The 17289-nt window shown below is 40.8% G+C and overlaps 1 protein-coding gene across 4 annotated transcripts in view; it reads right to left on the reverse strand.

Annotated features, from left to right (window-relative positions):
* The window catches only part of kazna (kazrin, periplakin interacting protein a), a 475688-nt gene extending 467208 nt beyond the window's left edge, over nucleotides 1–8480 (reverse strand). For all 4 annotated transcript variants that reach the window (XM_061976151.1, XM_061976143.1, XM_061976166.2 and 1 more), the window contains exon 1: nucleotides 8293–8480. In XM_061976151.1, coding sequence (XP_061832135.1) covers nucleotides 8293–8368 — 76 coding nt within the window. In that variant the 5' untranslated portion in view covers nucleotides 8369–8480. The remainder of the gene's footprint in view (nucleotides 1–8292) is intronic.
* Between the last annotated feature and the right edge of the window lie 8809 nt (nucleotides 8481–17289).

The raw sequence follows: 17289 nt of genomic DNA on the forward strand, positions 1-17289 counted from the left end.
ACAGTATATAATTTATATTTATTTATTTTGCTGTTTTTGTTTACATGTTAAAGGTGTTTTAATGAATATACATGAATGTTTAACATATAGATTCCTTTCTTTCATGAAGTCTAGAATATAAGTTGGTGTATTACCTGATTCTGATGACTTGCGTTGATTGTAATCAGACAGTAGTGCTGATAACGTCCACGTTTTCAAATGGAGGAGAAGAAAAGTTCCTCCTTTCTGTCTAATACCACATGAAAGTGCTGGGTTTTTGGCATCTTATTTGTCCAGCTTCCATATTCGTTTTTATACACTTTACAAGAAATATATTGGCGGCAAACTCTGTAGCTTGCTAGCTTGTTTGCGCTGGCTTTCGGAGACTCTTGTTTTGAAAGCGCAGGCGCGATGGAGCAGCACTTTTATTGTGAAGACAGGAACGTCCTCATGTGCGTTCAGTCTTTAGGCTTTTGACGGGATGTACGGTTGAAATAAAAAAGTGTCTTTTTTCCTTCACACTTTTGATTGATTGATTGAAACTTGTATTAGTAGATTGCACAGTACAGTACATATTCCGTACAATTGACCACTAAATGGTAACACCCCAATACGTTTTTCAACTTGTTTAAGTCAGGTCATGTGACCACCTGGCTCTGTTTGATTGGTCCAACGCCACCAGTGACTGCATCTGATTGGTGGAACGAAGTGAAACGTCACCAGTAAGGCAGGCACTTTGAAGGTCTGTCTGACAGACCAAAACAAACAAAGCGTGCATTAACAGATCGATAAAAATTAGTAGCAAGTAGCGAGCTGAATGTAGATAAAAGTAGCGGAGTAAAAGTAGCGTTCCTTCTCTATAAATATACTTAAGTAAAAGTAAAAGTATGTTGCATTAAAACTACTCTTAGAAGTACAATTTATCCCAAAAGTTACTCAAGTAGATGTAACGGAGTAAATGTAGCGCGTTACTACCCACCTCTGGTCGCTACATCTGTAAGTGCAAGTTAAAACTCTCCTATGCAAGGCCAAAACCGTTAATCAACAACACCTAGAAACGCCGTGGGCTTCGCTGGGCCTGAGCTCATCTAAGATGGACTGATACAAAGTGGAAAAGTGTTCTGTGGTCTGACGAGTCACCATTTCAAATTGTTTTTGGAAACTGTGGACGTTGTGTCCTACGGACCAAAGAGGAAAAGAACCATCCGGATTGTTCTAGGCGCAAAGTTGAAAAGCCAGCATCTGTGATGGTATGGGGATGTATTCGTGCCCAAGACATGGGTAACTTACACATCTGTGAAGGCGCCATTAATGCTGAAAGGTACATACAGGTTTTGGAGCAACATATGTTGCCATCCAAGCAACGTTACCATGGACGCCCCTGCTTATTTCAGCAAGACAATGCCAAGCCACGTGCTACATCAACATGGCTTCATAGTAAAAGAGTGCGGGTATTAGACTGGCCTGCCTGTAGTCCAGACCTGTCTCCCATTGAAAATGTGTGGCGCATTATGAAGCCTAAAATACCACAACGGAGATCCCCGGACTGTTGAACAACTTAAGCTGTACATCAAGCAAGAATGGGAAAGAATTCCACCTGAGAAGCTTAAAAAATGTGTCTCCTCAGTTCCCAAACGTTTACTGAGTGTTGTTAAAAGGAAAGGCCATGTAACACAGTGGTGAACATGCCCTTTCCTAACTACTTTGGCACGTATTGCAGCCATGAATTTCTAAGTTAATTATTATTTGCAAAAAAACATCAAATATCTTGTCTTTGTAGTGCATTCAATTGAATATGGGTTGAAAAGGATTTGCAAATCATTGTATTCCGTTTATATTTACATCTAACACAATTTCCCAACTCATATGGAAACGGGGTTTGTACATAACGGTGTACCTCCGATGGACACATCTTAAAATGTCCAAAAAAAAAACACTTTTCCCTGAGTACTTTAACTATTTAAAAACCAGAGAGCTGAGCTGTCACGCTCTCCTGACAAATAGGAGCAGAGTGAAAAGTGCCGAGGGACTTTTGACACCACATCACAACAGTGAGCACAAAACAGATCACAGCGTCAGCAGGGAGCGGGAGAATTGTTGCAGGCTTATGCACCTGGCACTTCCACGTGCATGCAAGTCTTAAGAACAAAACAAAAAAAAAAGAGAGACATTCCTCTGGTGGCTATATTCTGCCTGGGTCCCAGCAGAAGCCTGTTAATATTCAATCAATTTGGAATACGTGCAACACTCAGTGGATTTCTTCCTCAGGCGGGACTCTGCATAAGGGACTTGTGATCCAGTGATGGGTGACAGCCAAAGATAACAAAAATCCCAGCATAATTACTGTTCAGATGTTTGCAAGCCAGCACTACTGCGGATTAGTCTTCCACTCGCTGCGCAACACTGTGTAAGGTTGCTGCTGCTGCTGCTATAAAAATAGTACACATCTCCTATTCTCGCCCTATACCTCCCCTCGCCTTCCTCCTACCAAATCACGGGCATGCAGCACAAGCTTCAAAGAGCATAGATAACTTAGAGAGGAGGCTGAACTGTATTTCATAACAACACATGCAATGATAATGTCATTTTGTTTTTCATTCATATACACTACATTGCCAAAGGTATTTGGCCACCCATCCGAATGATGAGAATCAGGTGTCCTTATCACTTGGCCTGGTGTGTAAAATCAAGCACTTAGGCATGATAAAGATCTTTTTAGAAGATCTGAAGGGGGAATTTTCGGAGGCAGATATTTACATATATCTGAATTTTAGTGTTACTTATTTTCTTTCATAGCCATATTTGAAAACAGCTCGTGTTTTCCATTTATTCTCTTTCTGTTTCTCTGCAAGTAAACTGTGTGTGTTAACCTTGAATTCTTTGGAATGTGTTTTGACTAGCATGTGTTTTGACTAGAGAGAGGAGAGAGGGTTTTGGGGTCGGGAAGAGAGACCATTTTGGCGGCGCGATAGAATGTTCTATGCTGGACTGGTCTCAAATGTATATCTGCAAAGCTTTGCCAATATATTACAAAATACCTATTCTGTCTCTGGTGGTTTTTCAACTCAGCTTTAAGTGTCGTAAAGAGCTTGGAAGCGACTTGTGACTTGAATTCCCTGGGAGGAACAACTGGTCCAAAACGCAACAAGACTGTTTCTACAAACATTTGTGAAAGAATGGGCCGCTCTCAGTGATTTCCAGCGTGGAACTGTCACAGGATGCCACCTGTGCAACAAATCCAGTCGTGAAATTGCCTCGCTCCTAAATATTCCAAAGTCAACTTTATTATAAGAAAAGTGAAGAGTCTGGGAACAACAGCAAGTCAGTAAACTGACAGAGAGGGGTCGGCGGATGCTGAAGCGCATAGTGCAAAGACTTTCTGCACAGTCAGTTGCTACAGAGCTCCAAACTTCACGTGACCTTCCTAATTAGCCCACGTACAGTACGCAGAGAGCTTCATGGAATGGGTTTCCATGGCCGAGCAGCTGTATCTAAGCCATACATCACCAAGTCCAATGCAAAGCACTTCGCCACTGGACTCTAGAGCAGTGGAGACGCCTTCCCTGAAGTGACGAATCACGTTTTTCCATCTGGAAATCTGATGGATCAGTCTGGGTTTGGAGGTTGCCAGGAAAACGCTACATTTCGGACTGCATTGTGCCGAGTGTGAAATTTGGTGGAGGAGGAATTATGGTGTGGGGTTGTTTTTTAGGAGTTGGGCTTGGACACTTAGCTCCAGTGAAAGGAAATTTTGAATGCTCCAGAATACCAAAACATGTTGGACAATTCCATGGGATGGCACTTTAAGTTCATATGTGAGTAAAGGCAGGTGGCCAAATACTTTTGGCAATATAGTGCAGGAGTGGCATTTGGGTTAAATGTGAGTAAACAAGCACTGGGGAGAGTAATTAGATATGTGCAAATAGTGAATATCGTGCAGCTTGAAGAGCAATATCTCATTTTAACATTCACCCACTGTTACATTAAGAATATGAATTTATATCATACACTCAACAAAAATGTCAAAGCTTGGTTTTCCTCCCAATTTTCCTGGGATGAACGCAAATAAAACGTTTTATCTGTACACACAAGTCCCATTTCTCTCAAATACTGTTCACAAATATGTCCAAAACTTTTTAAATTGTATATTAAACATGAGATTTTATTATGACACTAAAGTACCAAAAATGTGTACCGTTGATTGCTAATACACCGATTCCCAAAGACTGGGAATTTGAGAACCAATTTTGGACAAAATGGGAAAGGTATAAATTAGGGCTGTCAAAGTTAACGCGATAATAACGTGTTATCTATAAATTCTTTTAGAGGCAATATTTTTTTTTAACGCGCGATTAACGTACATATGCCTTGCCTTCTTTTTGACCCTCGGCCCGTTCCGTAGTGTGGTGATATCAGTGACGTGCAGTCAGGGGAGGCAGGGGAGGCAGGGGAGGCAGGGGAGGCGGGGCCTCACGTGCCATCATGGAAAGAAAAAAAATGTAAAAAGAAAAAAAAATAATTTAAATTGTTATATGTATCCAGTGATTATACTATAAAGTTATTTTCCATTTAACTTCACCAGTTTTAGATTATTTTCATTCAAAATCGCTGAATTTTCACATTTGCCGTTCAAATACTGAGAAGAGACTTGCGGTGATCAGCAGCCAGTTGAGCCTCACCATGGATTGCGCAATGACTCGGCTAACTGCTGGCCTGCTGTGCAGTGAGACCGTATTGCTATATGAATTATATTATACATGTCCATAGTTTAGTTAGCTGAGGTATATAATGTACAGTGTATTTTGTCAACAACTGTATGTGTGTATTTCTTGTGCTGAGCAATCATAAAAACGGCTGCGAAGACGCACTGTGAGGCTCGCAGTAATCCCGCCTCCTGGTGGTAGAGGGCGCTAGTGATCCCAGAGATCATTCTTGCGACTACTCGGCTGCAGAAGAAGTGACAACAAGCAGCAACAGTTAGCAGCGATCGTTTATTTTTTCCTCTTGCCTGGACTATTAACATGGAGGATTACATATCTAAAATAAAACAGTTTTCTAAACTGGACTTTCAATCGAAGCAGGAGGTAATACTTAAAGGAAGATCTCCATCGAGACAGAGAGACTTTTAAAACTGAAGAAAGATAAGGAAGACTTCTATAAACAAGTTATCGATGCTTTTGTTCAAAAGAAGCAGCGCATGGACTTCATTTATAAGTAAAGGTAAGATCATAAAAACGTTTTTTTTTTTAATTAAATGTGCTTTTTTGTGTGCTACAGTTTGTATGTGTAAAGTTAAAGTTAAGTTAAAGTAGCAATGATTGTCACACACACACTAGGTGTGGTGAAATTTGTCCTCTGCATTTAACCCATCCCCTTGATCACCCCCTGGGATGTGAGGGGAGCAGTGGGGAGCAGTGGGCAGCAGCGGCGCCGCGCCCGGGAATCATTTTTGGTGATTTAACCCCCAATTCCAACCCTTGATGCTGAGTGCCAAGCAGGGAAGAATGCTGGTATGAGCTTTTAAACATAACCCGTTAACTGCTGCCAATCAAATGGTGAATTAGATACTCTTTAGGGTTCATATGTTTGTAAATCTGACTGTGATGAAGTCAGTGCCTCACCAGCCATCAACCTCACCACACGTCACTGGGTGATATGTAATGGCGTCCAGTTACTGTGGAGCCACAGGCGGGGGAAAATAGCGAGCATAAAAGCACAAAGAAAGCGGGACATTATAGAAGTCTCAGATCCAAAGCCATGACAAGTCGAGACAAGACAATTTTATCTTCAATTGCCCAACGACAACATTGGAACAAACGCTGCTGGCGAGGAAAGCTTCATTACAAACATAAAATGTAGATTATTGCTCAAACTGCTTTAGTACGATGGAATAAAAGCTCAGCAGAAAAAAACACGGTAGAGAGGAAGTCTAAAGTGACTTTCATCGGAGGCCTTCGTCAAAATATGTCAAGTCTTTTCTCAAACCAATCACACACGTCCAGCTTCAAAATAATAGCTACGCTTCACATCCGGTATAACCAACAAACCAACGTAAAATAGACTGGACTCTCACAATATTATGCTAGATCCACTCGATGTCCATTGCACCGGTCGGCCGGGGGGGGGTCCCCACATCTACGGTCCCCTCCAAGGTTTCTCTTTGTCATCCCATTGGGTTGAGTTTTTTCTTGCCCTGATGTGGGATCTGAGTTGAGGATGTTGTTGTGGCTTGTGCAGCCCTTTGAGACACTCATGATTTAGGGCCATATAAGTAAACATTGATTGATTGATTGATATGAATACATTTAACTTGTTCAACATATAATGTACAGAATATCAGAAGCATTCATTTAGATAGAAAAAATAAGATTTTTTTACATTACCAAACATCTTTGGCAATCAAAGCATGATCGTAACAATCCACATGTTGGGTTAATAATGTGTGAAAATGGTATCTAAACATGGTATTCACACACTGATGACGGGAGCTGCCAGGTCTGGACTGCAGGCGGCCCAGGAAAGTACCCGCACTCTTTTTTTACGAAGCCACGCTGTTGTAACACGTGCTGAATGTGGCTTGGCATTGTCTTGCTGTAATAAGCAGGGGCGTCCATGAAAAAGACGGCGCTTAGATATGTTGTTCCAAAACCTGTATGTACCTTTCAGCATTAATGGTGCCTTCACAGATGTGTAAGTTACCCATGCCTTGGGCACTAATGCACACCCATACCATCACAGATGCTGGCTTTTGAACTTTGCATCGATAACAGTCTGGATGGTTCGCTTCCCATATATATATATATATATATATATATATACAGTATGTATATATATACACACACATATACATAGACACACAGACACACATATATATACATACATATACACACATATATATGTATTTACGTATATATAAAACATGGCAGACATTATAAAATAATTGTATGAGCTCAATAAACTCAACCAAGTTCTGCCTGTTTTCTCTCTTTTTGTAGCTTAATAGCCACTGTAGAAATAATTGCTTACTGTATCATGTGGTCATAATTATTGACCTATTCAAGTACCCAACCTCAAATATTCAACACTGCAACTTATTTTTAGAAGTATTGCATAGTCTGCATTCACCCCTTATTAAAAGACAATAAAACGTAAAAAATAACACAAAGATAGATGTGAAGGACATATTTGAATATATATATATATATATATATATATATATATATATATATATATATATATATATATATATATATATATATATATATATATATATAATAGATAATAATAATAAGAATTATAGTTATGATAATAATAAATCAAAGAGTTTTGAAGCATTGAAAGTAAGAAGAAAATATACAGGGTTAAAATGGCAAAATATTGCATTTTTGTAGCTTAATTAAAAAAAATTCAGCGTAGAATATCCATCATGATTTGTTTGCCTTGCAGTGGGACTCGCTTCAGAATAGGTGTAACGTTATTTTAATCCAGTTGGGATGTCCAATAATGTGCTGTATCGTGATTAATCCATTATTTATCGGCAAAAAGAAAAATAAACATAGCAATTTCCCGGAAAAAAAAAAATCAGTGCATGTCAAATCTCCCAGGATATGACACCTTTATGTCATGCTGTGAGGAGGCTTGATGCAGGATGAAGCTTTATGATTCACACTGAAGCAAGGCACATCGGAACAAATCATCCAAATGTGCACCCGCATGATGTTGACCGTGGGAGTTGTGTGGTCTGCGCAACAGTAAACATCATTGTTGTTTTTTTTGAGATGTGAATATAACAGAGCATGAAACTATTCCGTGTATCAGATTGGTGTGAAAATATTAAGGGCAGAAAGTTTTAGCTTCAACTATGCCCTTGGGTTCAATAACATTGCAGTAAAACCCAAACCTAATAAAGCAATAACTGGTTTTAGTGCCACATTATTACTGCTGCATCCCTCTTTATAGCCGTGAATATTAAATGCGACGGTGAGACACGCTAATCCAGACAACAGATCATTATTGGACCTGTATGCTTCCATTTGGGTGCACATACATGCTCATATTGAACTGGAACATCTCATTCTCGTTGTCATGTGTTCTAATATTAATGTTCATCTCTAAAGAATGTGCATCCATACACCTTATAAGAATCCCTAAAAGCAGATACTTTACAGAATAGTAATCAATACTGTTCATTAAAGCCAGCTCGGTATACACAAGTTTGTAGACTCCCAATAGAAAAAGAACAGTGCATGCTATAAATAAGTTGTTTTTTTTCCCCTCAACAATAAACTTTGAGTTTTGCAGACAAACACTCACTGGCTTGCATGAGTTGACCCTGGCGCCCAAACACCTGGGAGAAAGGGCTACGGCTGCAGGTGAGCATCTCCTCCATGGCTGGATGCAAAAATAAAAACGGGTCCTTCTTGGTCCTGGGCGAAAGAAAAGTGCAGTTGAGGGTCAGCCTGGCAGCAGCTCAACTCCCTCCCTTTCCCACTGACTGTCAATTTGTTTCCGAATCTCTCCCCGGCGTCCCCTGTTTTGTTTGTTTCCCCCCCCACTAGCTTTGCTTTGCCAGCCAGCAGATTGCCGATCAGCCTCGGTGCCTCAGTGCTGCCGATGGTCGCCGTAGCCCAGCTGACAGGAGATCAGTGCTGCCGCGCGTACAGTAGCTCTGGTCTCGATCATTAGTGCGACACTGTGCCGAGGCAAAGACGGCATGAAGGGAGAGAGAGAGAGAGAGAGAGGGATGGTCGGGAGAAGATTGCAGCAGAGTAGAGAGCCCAGACTATCCCCTGATGACAGAGCGAAGAGACGACTGTTGCCAGATCTAACATCATATATTGCTGATGCTTGTAGTTTCCCTTCACTCTATGCTGAGAGTTATGGACTCAATGTTGGACATGGGTCAAAACTCCCTTGAGATTAATGAGGCACACATGTTGCAGAACCAATCATGTGTGACTCTAGTTACATCGAGGTGTCTCTCCTTTGGTGTTTTTATATATCGAAAAATGTCATACTTGCCAACCTTGAGACCTCCGATTTCGGGAGGTGGGGGTGGGGGGTGGGGGGCGTGGTCGGGGTGGGGCGGGGGGCGTGGTTGGGGGCGTGGTTAAGATATATATATATATATATATATATATATATATATATATATATATATATATAAGAAATACTTGACTTTCAGTGAATTCTAGCTATATATTTTTTTTTTATTACATATATATATATATATATATATATATATATATATATATATATATATATATATATATATATATATATATATAAATAAAATAAATACTTGAATTTCAGTGTTCATTTATTTACACATATACACACACATAACACTCATCTACTCATTGTTGAGTTAAGGGTTGAATTGTCCATCCTTGTTCTATTCTCTGTCACTATTTCAAAACACACACATTATACAAATATACATTATAAAATCAATAAGAAAACGGGAGCTCTAATTTGGGAGTCTGAATTAGGATCAGAAGTTCCTACATAAACATTGCGTACTCACGTCGCCTTTTTGTATTGATTACTGCAGCTGTGCACTGGATTCATTCACAAATACAAACTACAACTCACAAACACTTTAGAGTTAGGCTCCACCATCAGAATGTGTACTTAAACTTATAAAGTTAACATGGATATTATTCAGTGAGTTGATTCACCAAAACTAACCTGTTATACAGGAGGAAAAAGCACACAGGACGTTTCAATTGTTCACAGACTGGTCGCGCTCATCAGAATGAGAAGACACTTCCGGTCTGCAGGTGATAGCATTCAATTGGGAAGAAACGCCCTACTGCCCCCTACTGACCAATGTGAATACTGATACATGTGTAATGACAGCTCCAAAAACGAATTCAAATCACAAAATAAAATAAATAAATCAACACAAAAATGTGACACATTATGCGTGGGTCACATATGCATGTACAGTAGATGGCAGTATTGTCCTGTTTAAAAGTGTCACAACATTGCTGTTTACGGCAGACGAACTGCTTTACGGTAGACGGAAACTTGACTGCTGTTGTTGTGTGTTGTTACCGCGCTGGGAGGACGTTAATGAAACTGCCTAACAATAAACCCACATAAGAAACCAAGAACTCGCCCTCCATCATTAGCTGTTTATATTGTGAGAAAGCGGACGTGTGAACAGGCTGTCAACACGTCACTCAGGTCCGCATGGAGCTGGAGGGGGCGTGGCCTCCAGCTCCACCTGAATTTCGGGAGATTTTCGGGAGAAAATTTGTTCCGGGAGGTTTTCGGGAGAGGCGCTGAATTTCGGGAGTCTCCCGGAAAATCCAGGAGGGTTGGTAAGTATGAAAAATGTACTCAATACTTAGGGGCTGACGGCAACGTTCCCTCTAAGGTGCGCGCCTGTGCAATTGCGCACTGCTCGAGCGTCCTCTGCGCACGGCAAATCTATGCCACGCACAAAATCTAATAAAAAAAATAAGCGCATAACAATTTTCGACACACGGACACGACAGAGAAAACGGTTTTCGTCATCATTGTTTAAATACTGTCGAGACGCTTTGAGGACATGAATTCCATCCATCACTTTACTGAGCAAAACTCTTTACTGTCGGTCATAAACACATCACCAAAACATTAGTAAAAAAAAATGATATCTAGCAAAACTGGTCATTTTCTGCAGTACAAACCAGACCAAAAGCAACTTTGTTATATCAACAGCAGCCGCTTGCTCTTTCTCATTTGCGCCAACACATGCACATATGACACTTAGCCAGTGATGCGTTTACAGCCACACAAAAAGTCGGACAACTCCAACACCACACATAAAGTGTCATTCCAGGTCGTTACACTATGATTTGCCAATCAAATGTGTGCTTATTCTTGTGTCATTTATTAGGAATCTTAATCTATAAATATTAATCATGAAATACGGTTAGTATATTAAATAAATACTAATAAAAATATATTTTTTACAAACAGGAAGTTGCAGGAATGTACACATGATCCCCTGCTTACATCTCATTGTGCAACATGTGAATGTTTTAATGGGAACTAAATGCAATGTCTGAAAGGGAAATCAGGACCTCCACCCAGACAAACAATACAAGTACACATGTCATGAAAAACAATATTTGTTGTTATTGTCATTGAAAGTGGGCCTAAACACTTATATTAAAAAATAACCTCATGGAAATGACTGCTGTCATTTGATTATAATAATAAGAGAATGTTGTCTGTCTATCTGTGTTGGTCCTGCGATGAGGTGGGGACTTGTCCAGGGTGTACCCCGCCTTCCGCCCGAATGCAGCTGAGATAGGCTCCAGCACCCCTCGCGACCCCGAAAGGGACAAGCGGTAGAAAATGGATGGATGGATGGAGATTGAACTTGTTTTTTAGTCAAGTTTGGGACAGGTGTGCTGCTGGTGTAGCCACAGTGTGCACGTCTGACCTCGCTCACATGGGCTCCACTGAATGCTCAGGGAGTTTTTGCGTTTGCTCACACACATGAAAAATTAGAGAGAACATTGGCTGACGGAGTCATGTCTGTGAACAGCCAGCCAGGGGCGCCGAAAAGGGGGGGTAAAGGAGACGGATTCTAGGGGCCCATGATGGAGGGGGGCCAGGAGAGGCCCCTAATGATGATGAAATTATAATACAGAAAAAATAATGACACTGTGTTGGGGGCCCTGTAAAGATTCTTTTCATGGGGTCCAAAATCCCTAGCGGCGCCCCTGCAGCCAGCCCACAGCAGGAACTCAAGACAGAAACACTGAATGCATTACCATATTTTTCGGACTACAAGGCACACTTAGGACCCTTTTACACTAAGCCGGCTAAGGTTATCCAGGGTAAATCCCACCTAACCTTATCCGTGTCCACACACACACAATGGTCGTTTAAGATCCCGCCCCCACATCCGCCGGCGCAACGCGACCTAGAACGCATGCGCGGAAAAAATGCGCGCGTTATAGTCACCTCTGACCTGGAAGTGTATCCTTACCCCGTGTTTCAATGTAGACTATTGACACATTTCTTTTAACAGTAAACCTTGCTCGCCTCACCACCAGCAGCTCTTAGACTAGCCCTATTGTAGTGAATCACACTGTGCTTGTAGGCTGAAATTGGCGGTCATACTTGACGGCCGCAACCACTTCATGGCTTCACAATAGTAATGGAGTACAAAACTAGACGATGAGTAATCGCTCGACATACATGGCAGATAATAACTAGTAATAATCTGCTTTGCCAGTCCAAATGCATTCGCTGTTTTTCGTAGTCTGTCGTTGTCTCCCCTTCGACAAATGGACAGAGTTTTTCACTAAGTAGAATCACAGCTGACCTGGACATTCGAAAGTTCTCTTGCCGTTCAGCTGGCACAACACACTCATTGACAAACATATCCCACCAGGCTGCCGTTCTTCCAGGGCTTATCCAAAACCGACGCTCAACCGTCTATGTTGCCGTCTGAGATGTGTAATGTGTTGTATCCCAAATAGCTGCAATCACGCTTTTGCTTCTCTTGAGGTATTCATGTGTGATTTCCACACGGGCACGTCTGGATGACTCGCCTCCATCTTTCTAGCAACACTTCCTGTGTGGGGCGCAGTCTTTCTGGTGTCACTTCCTCTCCGAACTCAGTTTGTAAACGGTCAATGAGTCCATACAAAGCTAAGAGCCGGAGATTCAAGAAATAGATGGTGCTCTTACCCGTGTAAAAAATTGTCCGAGGAGGGGAACTTTAAACGCTGATTTAGTGTGGCTGAAACGAGGCTTAGGCTAAATAATTATTCGTTTAAGGCATCAGTGTCAAACTCTGGCCCGCGTGTAATTTCACTTGGCCCTTGAGGTGATATCAAATTAACACTAAAGCTGGCCCGCTGATCCTCCCGGGAGTCTTCCTGCCAGCCAACCAGCCAGCCCAGTCACATAACATATGCGGCTTCTGCACGCACACACATTAGAATGCAACACATACTTCATCAACAGCGATACAGGTTACACTGAGGGTAGCCGAATAAAAAAACTTTAACACTGTTAGAAATATTTGCCACACTGTGAATCCACACCAAACCAGAACCCTTTGCAGCACTAACTCTTCCAGGACGCTACAAGGTGTGTGTGTGTGTGGGGGGGGGGGGGGGGGGGGGGGGGGGGGGGGTATGCGTTGCATTCGCTCGTGTGCGCGTACAGAAGCCGCACATATCTTGTGACTGGGTCTGAACAATGTTAGAATGGATGAAAAGCGGACGTGACGATAGCTCGTAGAGTACGTTAAAGGTTAATTTGTTCAACCTTGGCCCGCGGCTTTGTTCAGTTTTAAATTTTGGCCCACTCTGTATTTGAGTTTGACACCCCTGGTTTAAGGGGTTATCCGGCTTAGTGTAGACATAGCCTTAAAATCCTTTGGTTTTCTCAAAAATCAACGGTGTGCTTTATAACCCTGGTGCGCCTAATGTACGTATTAATTCTGGCTGTGCTTACCGACCTCGAAGCAATTTGTTTTGGTACATGGTGTAATGATAAGTGTGACCAGTAGATGGCAGTGACACACAAGAGATAAGTGCTCACTGCAAGTTGACAGATGTTCGATGAATTTGCGCTAGCAAGTACCCGTAAGCAAGCAACACCAACACTTTGATTATTCATTGAGAATGTAGAACATTACACACGGTGCTCAAAAGTTCGACTTTGGTAAGCTATGAAGCCGCACTGCTTGATGAATTGTCAGCGCATTACGGTTACAGTAGTCAGACGTACTGTGCTTCAACATAAGGATATTATTATGGTGTGTCTTTAACAGTGGTGTCAAAGTCAAGGCCCACGGGATGATGTTTGATTAGTATTAGAACTGGCCAACAGGACACAGCCGCCTGCACGCACCAATACTCCATCAGTGTTGGCGCTAGGAACTTTCAAAATGGGGTCCCAGGGACCCCCATTAAGTCATAAAAATGGGGTCCCACAGTACATTTTTGGGGTCCCACTTTTTTGACACCGTTTTGAAAACAGATGATAAATGTATGCATTATCCTGTTATATCTCATATTCTGTTTTGTGTTTTTGAAAAAGGTTGTCATAAACGTTAATTCATAAAAAGAAAAAATAATACAAAATAAAACACATTTTTATGCATATGTAAATGTATTCAGTTATAAACATTCATTCACTTTCTTCTTTCCTTCATAGATCTAAACTTTACCGCTGACGGTATTGTTTTCTATATTTTTATTGTAATATTTTCAGAATGTGTTTGTTCTAGTTTTGGCCAAAGTAAGACAAAGAAAGCAATCTAAAGTTGTCTTTATTTTTTGTATGTAATCTTTATCTTAGTTAACTCTTTAACAGTTTGTGACAGCATCTAAAACAAAAATCCAGAAAATCACATTGTATAACTGTTAAATTATTAACTAGCATTTTATTGCATGATATTTTATTGCATTACATAAGTATTTGATCACCTACCAACCAGTAAGAATTCCGGCTCTCACAAACCTGTTTGTGTGTCTTTAGGAAATCCTTCTGCTCTCCACTCATTACCTGTATTAACTGCACCTGTTTGACATTGTTACCAGTATAAAGACATGTGTTGATACACGCAATCAAACACACTTCGAGACCAGAGAGCTGTGTGAGGACATCAGCGATAAAACTGTAGACCTGCACAAAGCTGGGCTACAGGACAAAAGGCAAGCAGCTTGGTGAGAAGGCAACAACTGTTGGCGCAATTATTAGAAAATGGAAGAAATTCAAGATGACTGTCAATATCCCTCGGTCTGGGGCTCCATGCAAGAGCTCACCTCGTGGAGCATCAATGATCAAAAGGACGGTGAGGGATTAGCCCAGAAACCAGAATTACATGGCAGGACCTGGTCAACTCATGAATAGAGCCAGGACCTCAGTCTCAAAGAAAACGATCAGTAACACATTATGCCGTCATGGATTGAAATCCTGCAGCACACAAGATCCCCTTGCTCGAGCCAGCGCATGTCAAGGCCCGTTTGAAGTTTGCCAATGACCAGCGGGATGATCCAGAGGAGAAATGAGAGAAGGTCATGTGGTCGAATAAGACGAAAATAGAGCGTTTTGGCCTAAACTCCACCCACCGTGTTTGGAGGAAGAAGGATGAGTACAATCCCAAGAACACCATCCCTACCATGAAGCACAGAGGTTGCTACATCATCCTTTGGGGATGCTTTTCTGCAAAGGGGACAGAACAATTGCATCGTATTAAGGGGAGGATGAATGGGTCCATGTATTGCAAGATCTTGGACAACAATCCTTTTCTCTCAGTAAGACCATTGAAGATGGGTCGTAGCTGGGTCTTCCAGCATGACAATGACCCGAAACACACAGCCAGGACAACTAAGGAGTGGCACTGTAAGGAGCATTTCAAGGTCCTGGAGTTGCCTAGATAGTCTCCAGATCTGAACCCAATTGAAAATCTTTGGAGAGAGCTGAAGGTCTGTATTGCTTCGGGAAAGCCTTAAAACCTGAAGGATCTGGAGAAGATCTTTAAGGACGGAGGGCCAAAATCCCTGCTGTGTGCAAAACTGGTCAAGAACTACAGGAAACGTCTAATCTCCGTAATTGCAAACAAAAGGTTTCTGTACCAACAAACTGGTCAACAACTACAGGGAACGTCTAATCTCTGTAATTGCAAACAAAAGATTTCTGTACCAAATAGTAGGTTCTGTTTTCCTGACATATCAAATACTTATGTAATGCAATAAAATGCTGATTAATGACTTAAAAATCATACAATGTGTTTTTTTCTGGATTTTTGTTTCGGATTCTGTCATTTATCGTAGAAGAGTACCGACATGATAACATTTACAGACTTCAACATGCTTTGTAGGTGAGAAAACTTGCAAACTCCGCAATGTATCAAACACTTGTTCTCCTCACTATCTAAATGTAATACTAAAAGTAATGTTTGCTTAAGTTTGCTCACTAAAATGAAATAAGGTAAAACTATATAGTGAAGACGACAACTGGTAGCAAATTATCCACAACCAGCTATTGACTGTACGGAAAGATTTTTCTCTTTGCGGCATGTGATCCAATGGATGAGTTTAATGCTCAGCCTCAAATAAATTCACTGAAGTTTCTTCTTTCATCCTTCCTCTCATTCCCATGACTTCCCCACTCCAGGATTATCCTCCAAATTTAGACAAGAATCCACCAACCATGCATTCTCGCCCCAACACTCACATTCAGATGCACGCAGGTTTTAAGCAGCGCTTTGTAGCACATCATTAAGTTGCTCTTTGAACAAAATATGGATACGAAGCAGAGTTCTCCGACGCAAAAATAATTTTCAAAATAAAGAGGCCAGCACGTCATTAAAAATGAATTGGCATCCTTTATTAATGTTATCATTATTATCATCCTCACGAACAGCTTGCACAATAGCAGGAGGGGTTACAGACAACCTCAAAACACTATAATTTTAGGTTACTTGAATAACAGTTCATGTTTATGCAAATATGCATGCCATTAATAACTGCCTTGAAGTTAGGAAAATACGGTAAGTGTAATGTATTTGATGCCAGGCTTCAGGTACTTTTTCTGTTCAATTTCTGATTTATTTCTTAATATGTTTGAGCTTTCAACTTTTCAGTTTGTATTAAAAGGACGGTTGTATTTATTATTATAGTATTTATAGCTTATATGATTAATTTTATATATATATATATATATATATATATATATATATATATATATATATATATATATATATATATATATATATATATATATATATATATATTTATTTTATTTTTTTATTTTTATTTTTCATAGTGAATATGATAGTATTTAATGTGTGAATTACTAATCATGTTGGGTGATGCTGTTCCACTCAAGTCATCAAGTAAGATTCTAAAGCTGGTGTAAACACATTTAGTACATTCTAGCTCTGCACAGCCATCTGCAGGATCTGGGGAGTCACTGCAACATTTGGCCCCAATGCAAGTGTCAAAAAGCTTGAGTAAATTCGTCCTTTTGCATCTCAATTGCACAATATTGACTATTGCTGTTGCCCTACCTCTGTTGATGCCACAGCAAAGAGACATTTTAAGTAGCTTTGGTTTCCTGTATTTTATCACCAAACTGGAGCCAGGTCCACCACAGCTCAGTCCAGTTCTATTCTTTTTGTGGACATGTAGCCAACAACCCTGCAACACACCACTAGTACTTTGTTGCACCACCTTTGGTTTTTGTAACAGCTTGCAGTCTGAGGCATGGACAATCTGAACTCATCAATCTTTCTCCGATTGCTGTTGTCAGATCAGCTTTGCAGGTCTTGTAATGGACCAT

The sequence above is a fragment of the Nerophis lumbriciformis genome, linkage group LG01, assembly GCF_033978685.3.
Source record: "Nerophis lumbriciformis linkage group LG01, RoL_Nlum_v2.1, whole genome shotgun sequence".
In the NCBI taxonomy this organism is placed as follows: Eukaryota; Metazoa; Chordata; class Actinopteri; order Syngnathiformes; family Syngnathidae; genus Nerophis; species Nerophis lumbriciformis.